The sequence below is a fragment of the Rhinopithecus bieti genome, unplaced genomic scaffold (assembly GCF_001698545.2).
Source record: "Rhinopithecus bieti isolate Rb0 unplaced genomic scaffold, ASM169854v2 scaffold_17826, whole genome shotgun sequence".
NCBI lineage: Eukaryota > Metazoa > Chordata > Mammalia > Primates > Cercopithecidae > Rhinopithecus > Rhinopithecus bieti.
In genome coordinates, this window is record NW_016809016.1 from 1,441,832 (window position 1) to 1,460,061 (window position 18,230).

Here is an 18,230-nt window from a genome sequence, read left to right on the forward strand (position 1 = left end):
TCTTGATTTGGATAGTATTTTGAACAATTAATTCTTTTCAGTATTCTGAAACATATTCTCCATTATTTTTGATATTCTCATTTTTGGCCATTGAAAGCTACTTCTTTTTGACATGGTACATTGGGTTTCTTTTGTTTGCTTTTGTAATTTTTTTTTTTTTTTTTATACTTTAAGTTCTAGGGTACATGTGCATAACGTGCAGGTTTGTTACATATGTATACTTGTGCCATGTTGGTGTGCTGCACCCATCAACTCGTCAGCACCCATCAATTCATTATTTATATCATGTATAACTCCCCAATGCAATCCCTCCCCCCTCCCCCCTCCCCATGATAGGCCCCGGTGTGTGATGTTCCCCTTCCCGAGTCCAAGTGATCTCATTGTTCATTTCCCACCTATGAGTGAGAACATGCGGTGTTTGGTTTTCTGTATCCCTTCACTTATTAAAAGACGTAATGGTTGCTTCCAGCTTTCGGTGCTTTGAATAAAGCTGCAGTTTTTTGTGTTTTGCTTTTGTTTTGTGACTGTAAGATTTCAAATCATTAGGGTGAATACCTAGGAATGGTGGTTGCTGGTTGATATGGTAAGACTATGTTTAGCTTTTTAAGAAAAAACAAAACTGTCTTACAAAGTAGCTGTGCCGTTTTATATGCCCACCAGCAGTGAATGAGCGTTCCTGTCACTCAGCATCCTCTCCAGCTATTGGTGGTGTCGGGTTTTTGGATGTTAGCTAATCTAATGTGTGTGTAGTGGTACCTCCTGGCTTTAATTTCCTTGCTCTAGTTCCCTAATGAAAAATGATGGTGAATATCATTTCATAATGCTTATTTGTCATCTGTATAACTTCTTTGTTGAGGTGTCTCTTCAGATCTTTTGCCCATTTTAAAATTATTGAAATTACTTTGTTTAAATTATGTTCTTTGTAATGTCCAATTTAACAATTTTTTATTTCATGGATCATGTTTTTAGTGTCGTATCTAAAAACTCATTGCAAACCCAAGTTCCCTAGGGTTTCTCCTATATTATCCTCTAGGAGCTTTATAATTTTGCGTTTTACATTTAGGTCTATGATTCATATTGAGTTAATTTTTTTTTTTTTGAAAAGTACAAGGTTTGTGTCTAGGTTCTTTTTTTCCTTTTTTCAAATGGATATCCATTTGTTCCAGTACCATTTGTTGAGAAAGACTATCCTCTCTCCATTGAATTGTCTTTATTTCTTTGCCAAAGATCACCTCAGTATATTGCTGTGCATCTATTTCTGGGTCGTCTGTTATATACCACTGATGCATATATCTATTCTTTCATCAACACCATGCTGTCTTGGTTACTTTAGCTTTGTAGTAAGTTTTGGAATTGGGTAGTGTGAGTCCTCCAACTGGATTCTTACTCATCAGTATTACCTAGGTCTTTTGCCTTCCCAAATAAAGTTTAGAATCAGTTTGCCAGTATCTACAAAATAGCTTGCTGGGATTTGAATTGGGATTACATTGAGTCTATAGATCAAGTTGGGAAGAATTGACATATTAAAAATGTTGAGTCTTGGCCAAGTGTGGTAGCACACACCTGTGATCCCAGCACTTTGGGAGCCTGAGGCGGGAGGATTTCTGGGGGTTGGGAATTTGAGACCAGCCTAGGCAACATAGTGAGACCCTGTCTCTGCGAAAAATAATAAAATAGCCAGGTGTGTTACCACATGCCTGTAGTCCCAGCTACTTGGGAGGCTGAGGAGGGAATATAGTTTGAGCCTGGGAGGTTGAGGCTACAGTGAACTCTGGTAGCACCACTGCACTCCAGCCTGGGTGACAGAGTGAGACCTTGTCTCAAGAAAAAAAAAAAAATTGAGTCTTTCAATTCGTGAACACAGACTATTTCTCCATTTACTTAGATTTTTTTGTTTCATCACAGTTTTACAATTTTTCACTTATGGATCCTGTACATATTTTATTAGATTTATATCTAAGTATTTCATGTTTTGGATGCTGTCATAAACAATATTTTTTAAAGTTTTAAAATTTACATATAATAGTTTTACATGTTTTTGGAATACATGTGATACTTAGATACCTGCATATGATGTGTAATGATCAAATCAGGGTAATTGAGACATCCATCACTTCAAACATTTGTCTTGTCTTTGTTTTGGGAACATTCCAGTTCCTCTAGCTACTTTGAAATATACAATAAATTATTGTTAAGTATAATCTCTCTATTTTACTAAATACTAAAACTCAATATATTTTTTAAAAAACATCAAGTTCCGGTTGCTCATTGCTGGTATATGAAAAAGTAACTGTCTTTTGTCTGTTAACTTTGTATTCTGTGACCTTACTGTATTTGCTTATTAGTTCAGGAGTAATTGTTTTTCTTTTTATCTTTTTTCCTTAATCCAGTTCTTTTGTAGTTTCTATGTAGACAGTCTTGTCATCTGTGGACAAAAATCATTTTATTTATTTCTTCCCAAACTCTATACACTTGTATTTCCCTTAAAATTTTTTTCTGCAATAGCTGGGACTCTCAGTATGATATTGAAGAAGAGAGAGAACATCTTTTTCTTATTTCAGATCTTAAGGGCAAAGCATCCAGGTTTTCACCACTAAGTATGACATTATCTGTAGGTATTTTGTAGATGTTCTTTGCCAAATGGAAGAAGTCCGTTTCTTTTCTTTTCTTTTCTTTTTTTTTTTAAGTTTGTGCTTTTAGTAATTAAAGGATTTTAAAATATACTTTAGGTTCTGGGATACATGTGCAGAATGTGCAGGTTTGTTACATAAGTATACCTGTGCCATGGTGGTTTGCTGCACCCATCAGCCCGTCATCGACATTAGGTATTTATTCTAATGCTATTCTTCCCCTAGCCCTCTGCCCCCAGACAGGCCCCGGTGTGTGATGTTCCTCTCCCTGTGTCCATGTGTTCTCACTGTTCACCTCCCTCTTGTGAGTGACAATATGCAGTGTTTGGTTTTTCTGTTCATGTTTTAATTTGCTGAGATTGATGATTTCCAGGTTCATCCATGTCTCTGCAAAGGACATGAACTCCATCCTTTTTTATGACTGCATAGATTCCATTGGTGTAATTGGCCACATTTCTTAACCCAGTCTGCATTGATGGCGTTGCGTTGTTCCAAGTTTTTGCTGGTGGAACACTGCTGTACTAAACATATGTGTGTGCATGCATATATCTTTATAGAGAATGATTTATAATCTTTGGTATATACTCAGTAATGGGATGCGGGTAAAATGTATTTCTGATTCTAGATCGCTTGAGGAATCACACACGCTTCGCAAATGGTTAAAGTAATTACACTCCCACCAAAATGTAAAAGCTTCCCTATTTCTCCACATCCTGGTCCAGCCGCCTTACTAATGATCAGCCATTCTAACTGGCATGAGATGGTATCTCATTGTGGTTTTTGATTTTGCTTTTCTGTAATGACACAGTGATCGATGAGCTTTTTCATACATTTGTTGGTCGCATAATTTCTCACTTTGAGAAATGTCGTGTTCATATACTTGTGCCCACTTTTTTATGGGGTTTGTTTGGGTTTTCTTGTAAATTGTTGAAGTTCCTTGCTAGATTCTGGATATTACCCTTTGCAGATGAATAGATTGCAAAAATTTTCTCCCATGTCCGTAGGTTGCCTTTCACTCTGATGAAGTTTCTTTGCTGTACAAACACTCTTAGTTTAATTAGATCCCATTTGCAAATTTGGCTTTTCTTCCATTGCTTTAGTGTTTTTAATCATGAAAGCTTGCACATGTCATGTTCTGAATGTATTGCTTAGTTTTCCTTCTAGCGTTTTATGGCTTTAGTCTTACGTTAAGTCTAATCCACTTGAGTTAATTTTTGAATAAAGGCATAAAGAAGAGGTCCAGTTTCATTTCAGCAATGGGTAGCCAGTTTTCCCAACACCGGTTTATTAAATAGGGAAACCTTTCCCCATTGCTGGTTTTTCGTCAGATTTGCAAAGGATCAGATGTTGTAGATGTGTGGTGTATTTCTGACAGCCTCTGTTCTGGTGCATTGGTCTATAAGCTGTTTTGGTACCAGTACCATGCGACTTGGTTACTGTAGCTTTTGTACTATAGTTGAGAGTCAGTGAGCATGATGCCTCCAGCTTTTCCTTTTGGCTTCGGGTTGATCTTCTGCTATACAGGCTTCTTTGGGCTCCATATGAAATTTAAAGTAGTTTTTCGAAATTCCTGTAAAGAAAGTCAGTGGTAAGCTGATAAGGATAGCATGAACTTAAATTACTTTGGCAGTATGGCCATTTTCACAACCTATTGATTCCTCCCTATCCATTGAGCATAGAATGTTTTCCATTTGTGTCCTCTCTTACTTCCTTGGGGCAGTGGTGTGTGGTTCTCCTTGAAGAGGTCCTTCACATCCCTTTTAAGTTGTATTCCTAGGTATTTTATTCTCTTCGTACTAATTGTGAATGGGAGTTCACTCATGATTTGGCTCTCTATTATTGGTGGATAGGAATGTTTGTGATTTTTGCACATTGATTTTGTATTCTGAGACTTTGCTGAAGTTGTTTATCAGCTTAAGGAGATTTGGGACTGAGATGATAGGGTTTTCTAAGTATACAATCATGTCATCTGCTAACAGAGACAATTGGACGAGGAAGTCCCTTTCTGTTGGATTTTGTGAGATGCTTTCTCTACATCAATTGATATGATCATATGGTTTTTCTTCTTTTAGCCTGTTGATATGGTGGATCACATTGATTGGTTTCCAAATATTGAACCAGCTTCTTATACCTGATTGTGGCATATACCTCTCTTTATACATTGATGTGCTAATACTTTGCTGAAGATTATTTTTCCATCTGTATTCATGAGAGATATCAGTCTACTATTTTGTGTTCTTGTAATGTCTTTATCTGGCTTTGGTATTAGGGCAACGCAAGCTTCATGGAGTGAATTAATTAGGAAGTGTTCCTCTGAACCTGTTTTCTGGAACAGCTTGTGGAGAATTGGTATTATTTCCTCCAGAAATGTTTGGTATAATTCTTTGTGCTTGATGCTGTCTTTGTTAGATTATTAATTATTGATTCAATTTCTGTAGTATAAATTCCTTCAATTTCTTTTTTTATAGGCCTATTCAGATGAGATGATGTATTTCTCCTTGTGTATATTTTGGAAGTTTGTGTCTTTAAAGAAATTTCATCTAAGTTATCAAATACATGGGCAGAGCAGTTTTTCTTAGTATTCCTTTATTATCCTTTTATTTTTATTTACTTTTTTATTATTTTTATTATACTTTAAGTCCTAGGGTACATGTGCACAACGTGCAGGTTTTTTACGTATGTATACATGTGCCATTTTGGTTTGCTGCACCCATTAACTTGTCATTTACATTAGGTAGTTCTCCTAATGCTATGCTTCCCCCTTCCCCCCACCCCACGACAGGCCCCGGTGTGTGATGTTCCCTGCCCTGTGTCCAAGTGATCTCATTGTTCAGTTCCCACCTATGAGTGAGAACATGCGGTGTTTGATTTTCTGTCCTTGCAATAGTTTGCTCAGAATGATGGTTTCCAGCTTCATCCATGTCACTACAAAGGACATGAACTCATACTTTTTTATGGCTGCATAGTATTCCATGGTGTATATGTGCCACATTTTCTTAATCCAGTCTATCATTGATGGACATTTGGGTTGGTTCCAAGTCTTTTCTTCTGTGAATAGTGCCACAGTAAACATATGTGTGTGTGTGTCTTTATAGTAGCATGGTTTATAACATCAATAGTGATGCCCCCTCTTTCATTTCTGATATTGGTAATTTGTATCTTCCTTCTCTCTCTCTCTCTGTCTCTGTCTCTCTCTCTCTCCTTTTGGATGGTGGTATTTGGGAAATGTTTTCAAAATACACATTTAAGCCTCTTTCTGTACCTGCTTCCAATGGAGGTTTGGAGGTGTTGGCTTGGCCTTGCTTTCTTTAGAACACTCCAGAGCTCCTGATGTATCCTGTGTGAGGCCAAAGACTGGGAACCATTATACATCTGGATCATTCTGTTTTTAGTTTTCAGACCTTTTCAGCAGGGTGCTTTCAGGCCATTTGTGAATGTTAATATGTGAAAGAGAAAAATGCAAAACCGTTGTAATTGATTTGCGAGAGGAGGAGAGAGACCTAAGGACACTGCCTGCTTGGTACTCATCCGTCTTATCTCAAGGCAGCCCCCAAGGAAGTACTGGGGGGTCCCAGAGCCCCATCTTTGGTTCTCATATTAAATAAGATCATGCCCGTGATGTGTTTGAGGATGGTGCTTGGCACATAATACAGGTTGGATAAAGGTTAGCTGCTGGTCTTGCTCTTATTGATAATTTCCTATCATTCATAGGCATCCACCAGTGGAGAGGGCTGCCTCTCATGGTGGTCAGTGGATTCCCTGTGGCCAAGGAATCTGAGCAGAAGCTGATGTATGGGAGAAGAGAATAGAGGACCACACAGGGTCTTCACAAAGAGCCCTCTAGGTCCTCTTTTGAATTTGGAGATGCAGGAATTCAGCCTGTCTCTTCATCTTCCCTCTTCCTAGAACAGAGGGTGGCACAGGGGAGGAGGTGGTGTGTCCCAGCCACATTCAAGCCTTTCCATTGGAAATCCCAACATCCTGTGATCACGTCCTTCAAGGATTGTGGCCCATTTCAGTTTCTTACATTGTTTATCTGGTTTTGGAAGGCTCTGCTCTGACCAACGGGGGATTGAACCTGCATAGTCCAGTGAAGAGGAAGCTGGAAGCAGAGAAAGACTACGTCTTTGACAAGAGGCTCAGGTACAGTGTCCGCCAGAATGAAAGCAACTGTCGGTTTCGAGACATCGTCGTGCGGAAGGAAGAAGGGTTCACGCATATCCTGCTGTCCAGTCAGACCTCGGATAACAATGCCCTGACACCTGAGGTAAGGGGTGGCAGCCAGAGGGAAGGGCAGGCTGGGCTGTGGCTCCTTCTACTCAGAATGGGACCTTGGCTTTCTGCTTCCTCCCATCAGGATGCTGAGGACGGTAACCAGCATGCATAAACATTTGACTGCAGGGCACAATTTGCTGATCATTTTCCATACATTATCCCATTTGATCTTTATGACCATGTAATAATACCATCTCATCTTATAGATGAAGTCCATGGGGAGAGGGACTCACGGAACTGATGGTGGACACAGACTTAGCCAAGGGGCAGACTCAGAATCCAAATGTCACATCTTGGGCTTTTGCAGCTAAACTTTGTTGTCATCAGCATGTCATATTTGTTTGCTGCAGGCATCATTCACTCAGTTAATGTATCTCACTCAGCTTATAATACGTATTATATATGTTGCTACGTATTATATATATAGTTGAGACAGATCGGTTTCACATACCATAAATTTCACCCTTTTAAAATGTATGATTCAGCGATTTTTAGTGTTTTCACAAGGTTGTGCCAGCATCACCACTATTGAATTCCACAATATCTTCATCACCCCAAGGAGAAACCTTGCCCACATGAAATAGTAACTTCCATCCATTCTCCTTTCCCCACACCCTGGAAACCACGCATCTACTTTCCGTCTCTATAGATTTGCCTGTTCCGGACAGTTTGTATCAATGGAAACGTGCAGTATGTAGCCTTTTGTGTCTGGCTTCTTTCACTTAGCATGTTTCACCCGTGTTGTAGTTTCACCCGTTTCACCTGTGTTGTAGTGTGTATCCACACTTCATTCCTTTCTATGGCTAAATAATATTCCATTGTATGAATAGACTATATTTTATCTATCAACTTTTCTATCTGTGGGACATTTGTGTTGTTTCTACTTTTGTCTTTTATGGATGATATTTCCACAAATGTTATATACAGGTTTTTATGTGAACTTATATATTTTCAGGTTTCTTGGATATATTTCCAATTTCTAATAGAATTTTCTTGGATCTTTTCCAGTTGTTGGAATTGCTGGATCATATTGCTTACTGTATTTTTCGAGGACCTGCAAAAATTGTTTTCTACAGTGGCTCCCCCATTTTACAGTCTGACCAGTAGTATGTGAGGGTTCTGGTTTCTCTGTATCCTCGCTAACACTTGTTATATCTGCCTTTTTTATTATAGCAACGCTAGTGCATGTGAGATGGTGTCTCAGTGTGGCTTTGGTTTGCATTTCACTGATGGCTAGTCATGTTGAGCATCTTTTCATGGGTGCATAGGCCATTTATCTCTCTCGCCCCTTTCTCTTCACATCCTTTGCCTATTTTTAAAATGAGGTCACTTTTCTTTCTATTGTTGACTTTTAAGCATTCTTCATATACTCTAGATAGTAAGCCCTTATCAGATATATGACTTGAAAATATGTTCTCCCATTCTGATAGTTGATTTTTTACTCTTTTGATAGTGCCCTATGACAAACAAATTTTTAAATCTTGATGAAGTCTATTTTACCGCTTTTTTACATTACTTTTTAAATATTAATCATGCTTATGTCTTAGGTGAATAAAATAGGGAACCAATGAATACTTAATGCAGTGAGGTTGACAACATCGTTGTCATGGCGGCACAAGGGAAGAGATTCTTGACAGCACAAAGGTGGGAAGATGCTCCACTGAGCAGCCTTTTCCTACAAGATGCCTGGGGTAGGGCAGTAGAGTGGCAAATGGCGATAACAGTGACGACGGCCAGTGGGCAGGGGCTCTTCGTTCCTTGTATTTGCTGTTTATCTTGTGTCATCTCATCACCTCCCTTCTGATGTAGGATTGTTATGATCCACATTGTACAGATGAGGAAATTTAGGCTTAAACAACCCAGTTGAGCTAGGGTCTCACAACTTAACTAAGTAGGTGCCAGGAGGGCAGGGGTTCTGTTCTTGCCCACCTTTTGTCCCTTTGTTCATCCCAGTGCCAGGCCCACTGAAGACCCCTTTTCTGTCCTTGAAATATCCTGGACTCTGTTTTTCATAATAGCAATGGGAGGTTAATGAGAAGGGTATGTTTTGGGGGATGCAGTCAAGGGATGACCACTCACTCACACTGGGATACTAGAATGGCCTGGCACTGCCCAGTGTACCCCGTACCTTCAGGGAGGCACAGGAAGTGGGGTGGGTGGGAGGGAGGTGCTGTGATCTTCAACTTCTGATTGCATTATTGTTATGGTTGAAATAGACCCTAGTTCTTTTACAGGGTTGTGTGCATGGCCGTCTGGAATGATTGACACATGGTGAGGGAAGCACTGTGGCTAAAGCCTTGGGGTTGTGGGGTGGTAGTTGTGTGCTGCGCCTTCTCTGAGCATGGTGTTTTGGGGGCTTCTTCCTCCTCCACCTGTAACAGAAACATCCCTGGGGTTCTCTGCTGTGTAGACCTCTGTGTAGAACTCAAAGAAGCCTAGAGCGTGCAGTCCACCCCGAAAGCAGCTCTTCATATGTTTATATACCTGGAAACCTCCTTATTTTAAGCTCATCATGACATCTGCACAGACCAGTTTTTCCCAGATTCTTTCTACTTCACTACTTTCTAAAAGCGTGTTCGAAAAAGGCACAGCATTTTCTTTCAACAAACTGCATACATGTGAAGTCTCCAGCTCGTTCCCTCTGTGGAGCAGCCCTGGGTGGTAACTGTTGCTCACTCATCGTGGAAAACGTGTTGTGCTCGACTGATTTGAGGTGCACAGGTTCTCACCTCCTGAGCTGCGGGCTTGGTTAATTGAGGTTCCTTTCCTAATCAGCGTCGGTCGGTTACAGAACAGGAGGAAAACAGTCAAAGTTAATGATCTGGTATTTTCAGCTGTCTCAGCAACGGAAGGGGATTGAGTATGTGGGTGAGCCAGCTGACTGGGTAAAGCAGCCCCTAATGAAGGTCCTACTGAAATGAAGAGGCTGTGCGAGAGGAGGAATACAGGTTTTAGTCTAGCAGACCTGGGTTCCAATCCTGCCTTCAACTTACCATGCTGTGACCTTGAGAATTTACTTTACTGCTCTGAGCTTCCTCGTTTATAGAAATTTTACAGTATTTTGCTGGCGAGATTAGAGATAATGTATGCACAGGGGCCCACAAAGTACCTGGCATACAGGAGGTATCTAATAAATGGTCCTATCATTGATAACGTGAAGCAGAGACCATTTAAAGTCCACCAGCAGACCTTGCCTTGCTTGTGAATGGAGGAACCAGAAGGCGACCACTTTCATGGTTATAATTAAACTACTTTTTCTAATTGTATAGGTGACATTGCTTGGAGTGGCCTCAAGGCCAGAAATTCATACATTACTGTGTACATTAAGTAGATTCTGAAACCAGTGGGTTTACTGTAATATTTTTCCTGTCTGGGATACAGCAGAGAACCAGGAGATGAACAGAAATGCCCCTTAAGGAAAGAGTCAGTGAAACAGATTACACAAAGTTCTCCTTGATTGAAAGCTTATCCACTTCCCCACTGGGAGAAGACTCCAGGTCTTCCTTCAGTGCCCTCGGCCTCAGCCCACAATCCTACCACCACTCCCAGGAACACGGCAGACATGCAGGAGTCCCCTTTTACACCCCTCTTATCATGACCCCATGTCCAAACCTGTCTCAAGGCCGGTTCACCTTTATTCTTGAATAGCTCTTTCATATGTTTACTTCTATTTCCACCATGACCATTACAGTCCACTACTAGGCTATTTTGTCTGGACTACTGTAATTAGCCTTCTCATAAGTCTGCCTGCTTTCATGCTTCCTGCCGTTTAATACATTCTGCATAAGGCAGGCAGAATGATCTTCCAGAAATGTAGCTGTGGCCAAGTCAACCCTTTATACGCACACCCCTCCCCAACCAAATATATCGATGGCTTCTGATTACCCTGGCTGACAGGCAGAACCCTCAGTGTGGCGCAGTCCCACCTCATCGTGCAGCCCGCCTCACGTACTTCTTCTCCTGTACCCCAGTCACCTGGCTTGCTTTCATGCCCACACCTGCCCCAGGGCCTTTATATTGTGTCCCTCTGACTGGAACGGGCCTTTCTTCCTCCTTGCTTCCCTCACTCTTGCTGTTCCTTCAGGTCTCAGCTCGGCCATCACTTCGGCAAGTCTTATCACAGTTGTTAGTCTACATATATTTATGGGGTAACTTGTTAAATGTCTGATATCCTCCCCCTCCTCCACTAGACTGTAAACTTCTTGGAAGGTAAAGACTGGCATTCTCTTAATTCAATAAACATTTGTTAAGTTCTTTTATGTGAAAGGGTCTGGACTAGGTGCTACAAGGGATATAAAGAGAGTAAGTATACTATTTTAGCTCTTAAAGGATTGTATTAGTTATCTATAACTGTGTAGCAGATTGTTCTGAACTTAGCATTTTAAAACAGCATACACTTATTGTCTCATAATTGCTGTGGGTCAGGAATCTGGGCATGGCTCAGCTGGATGCTTCCAGCTCAAGGCCTCTTACAAGGCTGCTGTCAAGTGGAGGCTGGGGCTGCAGTCTCACACGAAGGCTCGACTGGAGGAGAATTCACTTCCAAGCTCACCCATGTGGTTGTTGGGTGCATCTGTTTCCTGCCATGTGGGCCTCTTGTGAGGGCTATTCATGACAAAGCAGCTTTCTTCCCTCAGAGCAAGAACTCCCAGAAAGATAGCAAGAGAGGATGGTCCTTTTGTCACCTAATCTCCTCCTGAAGGTGACATGCCATCATTTTGGCATCTTCTGTTGAAGCCGGTCACTAGGTCCAATCTTCTCTTGAGGGTGGGGGTTACAGAAGGTTGTGGATACCAGGGGTTTAAATCACATAGAAGGTAAGATACAGTAAGGAGGTGCACATTCTACAAGGGAGTTTGTTGGAAGAATCACAACAGGCATTTAAAGTATTCAGGGTTTTGGGAGAAAGGAGAGTGTGCATCTAGTCTGGGATATGGGGAAATGTCCTTTGAAGGTGGTTGCATTTAAGATGGGCCTGGTGTGACTGGATTTCAGCAGGTCCAGATGAAGTATACAGAGAGGGACCCTGGTTGATTCCTCTTTTACATCCCATTCTAATGAATTTGGTTGTCTGGCTGTAAACACATGCCAGATCCAAAGCTAGAAGTCATAGAGGGGGAGTCTGTTCTCTCTAGCAGACAACTAATAGCAGGTGCAAGTGGCAGCTAGGAAGTGCATAATGAGAGCAATGAATTTACAGGACATATTTAGGACTTCAAAATGCATAGCAGTCTAGGACTATTTGTTATAGAATCACATCCCAGAAGCCTCTAAGAGGAATATTCTGTTATAGGCCAGCAGGTGACCATTGAGAAGTAGTTATATGCATACAGTATATTCTGTTTAAGAAGGCAAGAGAATGTGGACTAACTTTAGAACATTTTACTTTAAATAAACCAGTTACATTATAAAATTTGGGGTCTTTCAAGAAGGTAGAATCTTAGCCATCTGTCCAAATTGAATTACCAACACCAAAAAGGAAAGAAAATAGATATACACTAGATATAACTTTTTTAAAACGAAAACAGTATAGTATGTACTTCTTTTGTGTCAATAAAATGCAAATTTATTTTCAATTTAATTAATTCATAAATGAGATGGCTGCTTTGTTTGGTCTTCTATTTTTTTCTTAACAAATTGACAAGTAGGTAAGTATGGCCTTAGCCAGAGAGGCTACTCTCTGAGTCATCTATAGAATTTCAGTTCACCTCTTTACAGCAGGGTTTCTTTTTTTTACTTGCCTCTCAGAGAAATAGAGTTCATGTATAGGTGAGAGTGTATCTATTTCTAGAGGCAGATGGATGAAAGGACCCACAAGATAGTGGCCTGTGAGCTTTTTTGATGTTCAAAATGAATATCTGTTGCTTATACCCAAATAGGCTGGAATGTGCTTATTCTATCCTTCCAGCAGGGCACAGGCCTGGAGATTCTCAATTCAGATTGACATCTAGTCCTGTTTTTTTCTACTAAAATCCTATCCATTTAAAAAATCACGCAGCAGTATGAAGTAGGAGAAAGTAAAGAGTTGTTAGCATGAGATTTAAATCATGGTCCTGCCTCTTACTGCTGGTGTGACCTTGGACATCTTACTGTACCTCTCTGAGTCTTCATGGTGTCACTTGCAAGGTTGAGATACCATCTCCTACCTTACCAGATTTTTATTTGGAATAAAATATTACGTGGAAATTACCTGGTACAATTCCTGGCACTACTAGGTGCTTAAGAAATGGGAGTTCTTTTAAAAATTTAACCTTAAAAAACAATATTTTTCCAGTATTCCCCCTAACTTTCATATGCTGTGGTGATGCCTGTGGAGTGTTTAATAATGATCCTTTGGAAGTTTGCTCACTTACTGTCCTCTCTGTTAGACTCTACGCTTCAGCCAGGCACATGCCATGCCTTGTTTTCTATCACTGTATACTTTCTGCTCTTGTTTCAACGATCCAGTGATTGGGTGTTCTTTATTTTATCCTCCCCCCCATTCATTGTAATTCATGTATTTTTAAGAAGTTATCCCTAAATTATATACACATAACAAAGGCTAAGTGTAATTACCTCCACCACTTCTGAATATAACCTTGACATGCTCTAACTCTACTCATTCCTCCTCTTATCCTCTACAATATTATTGCCTGCTACTACAGTTCTACGCCATACCAACCTCTGCCCTCAAATTAATATCAGTATTATGATTTTTATAGTCAGTTCTTATATTAACAACACATTCACCAATTTCTTTCCTTTTTTTTTTTTTTTTGAGACGGGATTTCATTCTGTCACCGAAGTTGGAGTACAGTGGCACAATCTCGGTTCACTGCAACCTCTGCCTCCCATCCTCCTACTGAATAGCTGGGACCACTGGCATGCACCACCATGCCTGGCTAATTTTTTCTTTCTTTCTTTCTTTTTTTTTTTTTTTGTATTTTTAGGAGAGTTGGGGTTTCATCATGTTGCCCAGGCTGGCCTCGAACTTCTGAGCTCAGGGAATCTGCCTGCCTCAGCCTCCCAAAGTGCCAGAATTACAGGCTTGAGCCACCAGTTTCTTTGCTGGTTATTATTCCTTGCATGTCAATTTTTCTTTCTGAATATAGTTTCTTTTTCTTGCAGTACATTCCTTTTAGTTCTTTTAGTGAAGGTCTAAAAATGGTAAACACTCTTTTACTGAAAATGCCTAATTTTTACCCTTCCTTTTAAGTGAATTTAGCTGAGTGAAGAATTTGTTGACAGTTTTTTTCCTCAGCACCTTGACAATTGTATTCTGCTACCTTCTGGAATTTATTTCTGCTATGTAGAATTTGCCTCCAGTCAAATATTTGCCCTCTGTAGCTAAGCTTTCTTTTTCCTCTGGATGTATTTAAGATTTTGCTTTGTCTTTGATGTTCTGAAGTTTAAATATGATACATCTGTGCTTGCACATATTGTTATTTCTATTGCTTAGCTTTTTGTTTCAGTTCTTAAATTTTAGGATTCAAGTCGGTGGTAGATAGAAGCCCTCTCCCCAAGATATTCATGTCCAAATCCCCAGAATCTATGACTATGCTAGGTTCCATGGCTGGGGGGAATTAAGGTTTCAGATATGCATTTAAGGCTGCCAGTTAACTGACCTTAAAAATCAAGAGTATTCTAGACTACCTGGATGGGCTTAATGTAATCAGAAGGGTCTTTAAATGTAGTTGAGAGAAGCAGAAGAATCTGTCAGAGTGACACAAACTGAGAAAGTGAGGAAGACCCAGCTGGGCCTTATTGCCTTTGATGATGGAGGAAGGGGCCATGAACCAAGGAATGTGGGTGGTCTCTATAAGCTGGAAAAGGCAAGAAAATGATTCTCCCTTAGAGCCTCCACAAAGGAATGCAGCCTTGCTGACAACTTGATTTCAGCCCAGTAAACCTGCATCAGACATCTGACCTACAGGACTATGAGATAATAAGTTTATGTTATTTTAAGCTACCAAATTTATAGTAATTTTTTATAGCAGCCTTAGGAAACTAGTGGATCTTTCATCAATTCTGTTAAATTCTCATCCTTTATCTCTTTCGATATTGACTTTCTCCTCTTCTCTGTGATCTCCTGATAGAATCCGTACAGCACCTATTTTAAATCTTAGCATTCTTGTCTTTAATCTCTCCATTATATTTTCCACCTCTGTTTTTCTGTGCTACATTTTGGTCAATTACTTCAGGTCTTTCAGTTAATTTACGCTCCCTTTAGCACCACCTAATCTGCTGTTGATCTCAGCAGACGTCCATGACTTGTTTTTCATTTCCAGACGTTTCTTTCTCCTCAAATCTATTTTTTCCTCATATTCTCCTGTTCTTTTCTTAGGTCATGTCTCTTTTCCTCTCTGTGATTATTTTAAACACCCCTATTTTACAGTCTCTTTTGGATCCTTCTGTTACTTGAAGTCATGTTAGGTAATCCTCTCATTTGCTGAGTGTGCCAACTTGTATTTTCTCAAGTGTTTTGTGATTTTTGATTGTGAGCTCATCTTCAGCTAGGATTTTTTTTTCCTGTATAATTCCCATGCAGTCTGGGTTGCAGTTTCTCCCCAGAGTACTTTTACATTCATTTCCATCAGACACCTCAGGGATATTACTAGCCTGTGTCCAATTTCTGTGTTAAATTCTATCTGTGGATTCTTCCCCATGTGGATGTGGTAACTCAGAACTTCAAATCCACATGCAAGGCAGGCTTGGAGTTTTAGCTTCTCATGGGAGAATTTTCCTACAGCAAAAATAAATTATTTGCTGGAGTGGCTTGTCCTGACTGTGGTATGGCAAACAGGTAGCAGAAGGACTAGAAGGGCTGAGCCTGTTTGTGGTAAAGCTGATTCCATCGTAGGCTTCTTGTCTCCAAAGCCTGCACCTGTTCAGCCTGGCCACATTGCCATGAGTCCTTTTGAATACCAGGCACCCAAGAGACATTGTATAGTCAAGGTGTGTAGTGTTGCTGCAAGGTTATGATTGGAAGGAGTTGGGGAGTGTGCAGGGCTGTGAGAGGGTTGGTTCAGCTAGTACACAGACTTGGAGGGTCTGGATGATGCTTGGGCCTCAGAACGCAGCATGTGGCAGGAGATCAGCTTCAGACCCTGGCTCCATCCTAAAATCCACAGTCTGGGAGGGGAGAAGGGTCTACTTTCCCCTGAGCACCACAGAGCTCATTCCCTGCTGCTCCCATAGCCAGACTGCTGTCATGTGGAGGTCTTCAGATGAAAAGCCCTGGTACTTTGAGAGGCAGCCTACCCTGCAGTGAAGGACATGGGCCCCAAAGCCTACTTCCCAAATCCTAGTCTAGCTCCACCCCATACTTGTCAACTTCTCAGAGTCACTTACTTTGGTTTTGTCATTCATAAAATGGGGCTTGAACAAGTGACTCCCTCATAAGGCTAAGTGAGTTCACATCATAAAGCAGCGCTTCTCAAATAATAACATGCATATGAATTCCCTGCAGGTCCCATGAACATGCAGAGACTCATCCTGTTGGTCTGGGCTGGGGCCCAAGACTCTGCATTTCTGGCCAGCTCTTGGGAATGTGAAGCTGCTGATCTAAGGACCATACTTTGAGTAGTGAGGTTTGAAAACACTTGGGGCAGAGCCCAACCTGTTCTGTAGGGTCAGTATATAAAAGAGGACATCTTGCAGGATATGTGCCATGCACTGCACTAAGCAGCCTATTTGCGTCTTGTTTGTTGGTAAATCTGAGGTAGCTCTAAATTTTACAGACAGAGAGACCAGGAGAGGCTAATGATTTCACTCCAGATTACCCAAGATGTTGTGGGGTAGAAGTGGAGCTTGTGCCCAGCCATAGCCCCAGAGGCCCATGTTGACCTTCTGGAACCCCTTGTAAGTCTAGGCTGGGCCCTTAGACTCTGCATTTCTGGCCGCCTCCTGAGGGGTGTGATTCTTCTGTCCTAAGGACCACACTTTGAGCAGTGAAGCTGGAAAGTGCTTGGGGCAGAAAGAGCCTGAACCATCTCAGCAGGAAACTTGGAGCCAGCCAGTCAGTTAGCGCGGGCTCTGCCACTTGCTGACATGTTGCCTTGAGAAAGTCACGTTTCTCTCTGAGCCTCAGTTTCCCTTTCTGTAAAATGGAGCTAATAATAATGCCCACCTCACAAGGGGTTGGGAGTGTAAGTACTCATGGGCAAGTGCTCTGTAACCTTCAGGCGCATCCAAAACAGTTCCTCGTGTGATGAGGAGCTGAACAGCCTGGCTGCATGCCTTTGAAGAGCGGAAACACAGTTAGCCTTCATGGGTTGCAAAGTTTATGGTGGTAAACTCTTCAGTCTTTTAAATGATTTTCACAGGTCTTGAGTTGGCCTTGTAAAAGCTTCTAGGTGGGTGAGCAAGCAGCCTACTTAATTTTCTTCTGAAGTTGAGGAAAAGGGCTAATGAGGGTGATTAAACAAGCAGATATTGAGTGTCCACCCTACCCCAGGCAGTGTGCTAGGCTCTGAGTATACAGTGGGGAATAAGAGAGATGCCATTCCTTTCTTTATTAAAATAACAGTTGAGCAAGGGTGGACAAATAAAAGGCAGGAAACAAATAAGTAGTAGGTAAGACAGGTAAATGTATGATAAAGGAAGGAAACAAATGGGGGTGCTGGACAAGGGAGAATGGGGGAGGAGAATAGGGTGGGTCATAGAAGGACTTTCAGAATCAAGGAGCCTGGGCAGTCCCACAAGGGGTAGGGAGATTGGCACATGCAAAGGTGATTAGGTGAATATGCGCTTGGCCCGGGGAAGAAGTTCAAAGAAGGCTGCAGGGTGGTAACTGGGAGCTCTGGGCTCTCCTAGCTGCCCCACCCCTGCCTGTCCCTCCCTGGGCTGGCTGCTTGCTCTGGGGCTGACTGCCCTCCTTCTCCATGAATGAAAGGCCATGGCCAGACAGTGGGAATCTGCAGTGTCAAAGTGCATAGACTAGGCGTTGTGTGAGCCAGGCCAGGGCTCAAATCCACCTCTAACACTTACCAACTGTGTGGCCGTGGACTAGTGTCATGACCTCTCTAGGCATCTGTTCCCTGGTCTGGAAGTAAGAAGAGTGGCTACTCACTGGTGCTGGGGAGGCTGGAGCCCACGTAGCAGGGTACCTGGCCTGCAGTACATGTTCACTGCTAAGGTAGCACTTGTTGGTCTGACCACTTACCAAGGGCACCTGTGTCTGTCTCCCAAATTCTGTCCTGCCCTCCACCTGCCCAAGACAAGGTCATAGAGTCCTAAAAATCCTAGGGCATACATGCAGGAGACACATACAGGAGATAAGGGGAACTTGTCCCATGATGGCAGGGTGGCCAGCACAGTTCTTCCATGTCAGATGGCAGACTTAAC

The 18,230-nt window shown here is 41.5% G+C and overlaps 1 protein-coding gene across 3 annotated transcripts in view; it reads left to right on the plus strand.

The window, feature by feature from the left end:
• The window catches only part of CDYL2 (chromodomain Y like 2), a 150,855-nt gene that overhangs the window by 108,059 nt on the left and 24,566 nt on the right, over nucleotides 1–18,230 (plus strand). For all 3 annotated transcript variants that reach the window (XM_017888220.1, XM_017888222.1, XM_017888221.1), the window contains one exon: nucleotides 6,680–6,897. In XM_017888220.1, coding sequence (XP_017743709.1) covers nucleotides 6,680–6,897 — 218 coding nt within the window. The remainder of the gene's footprint in view (nucleotides 1–6,679; nucleotides 6,898–18,230) is intronic.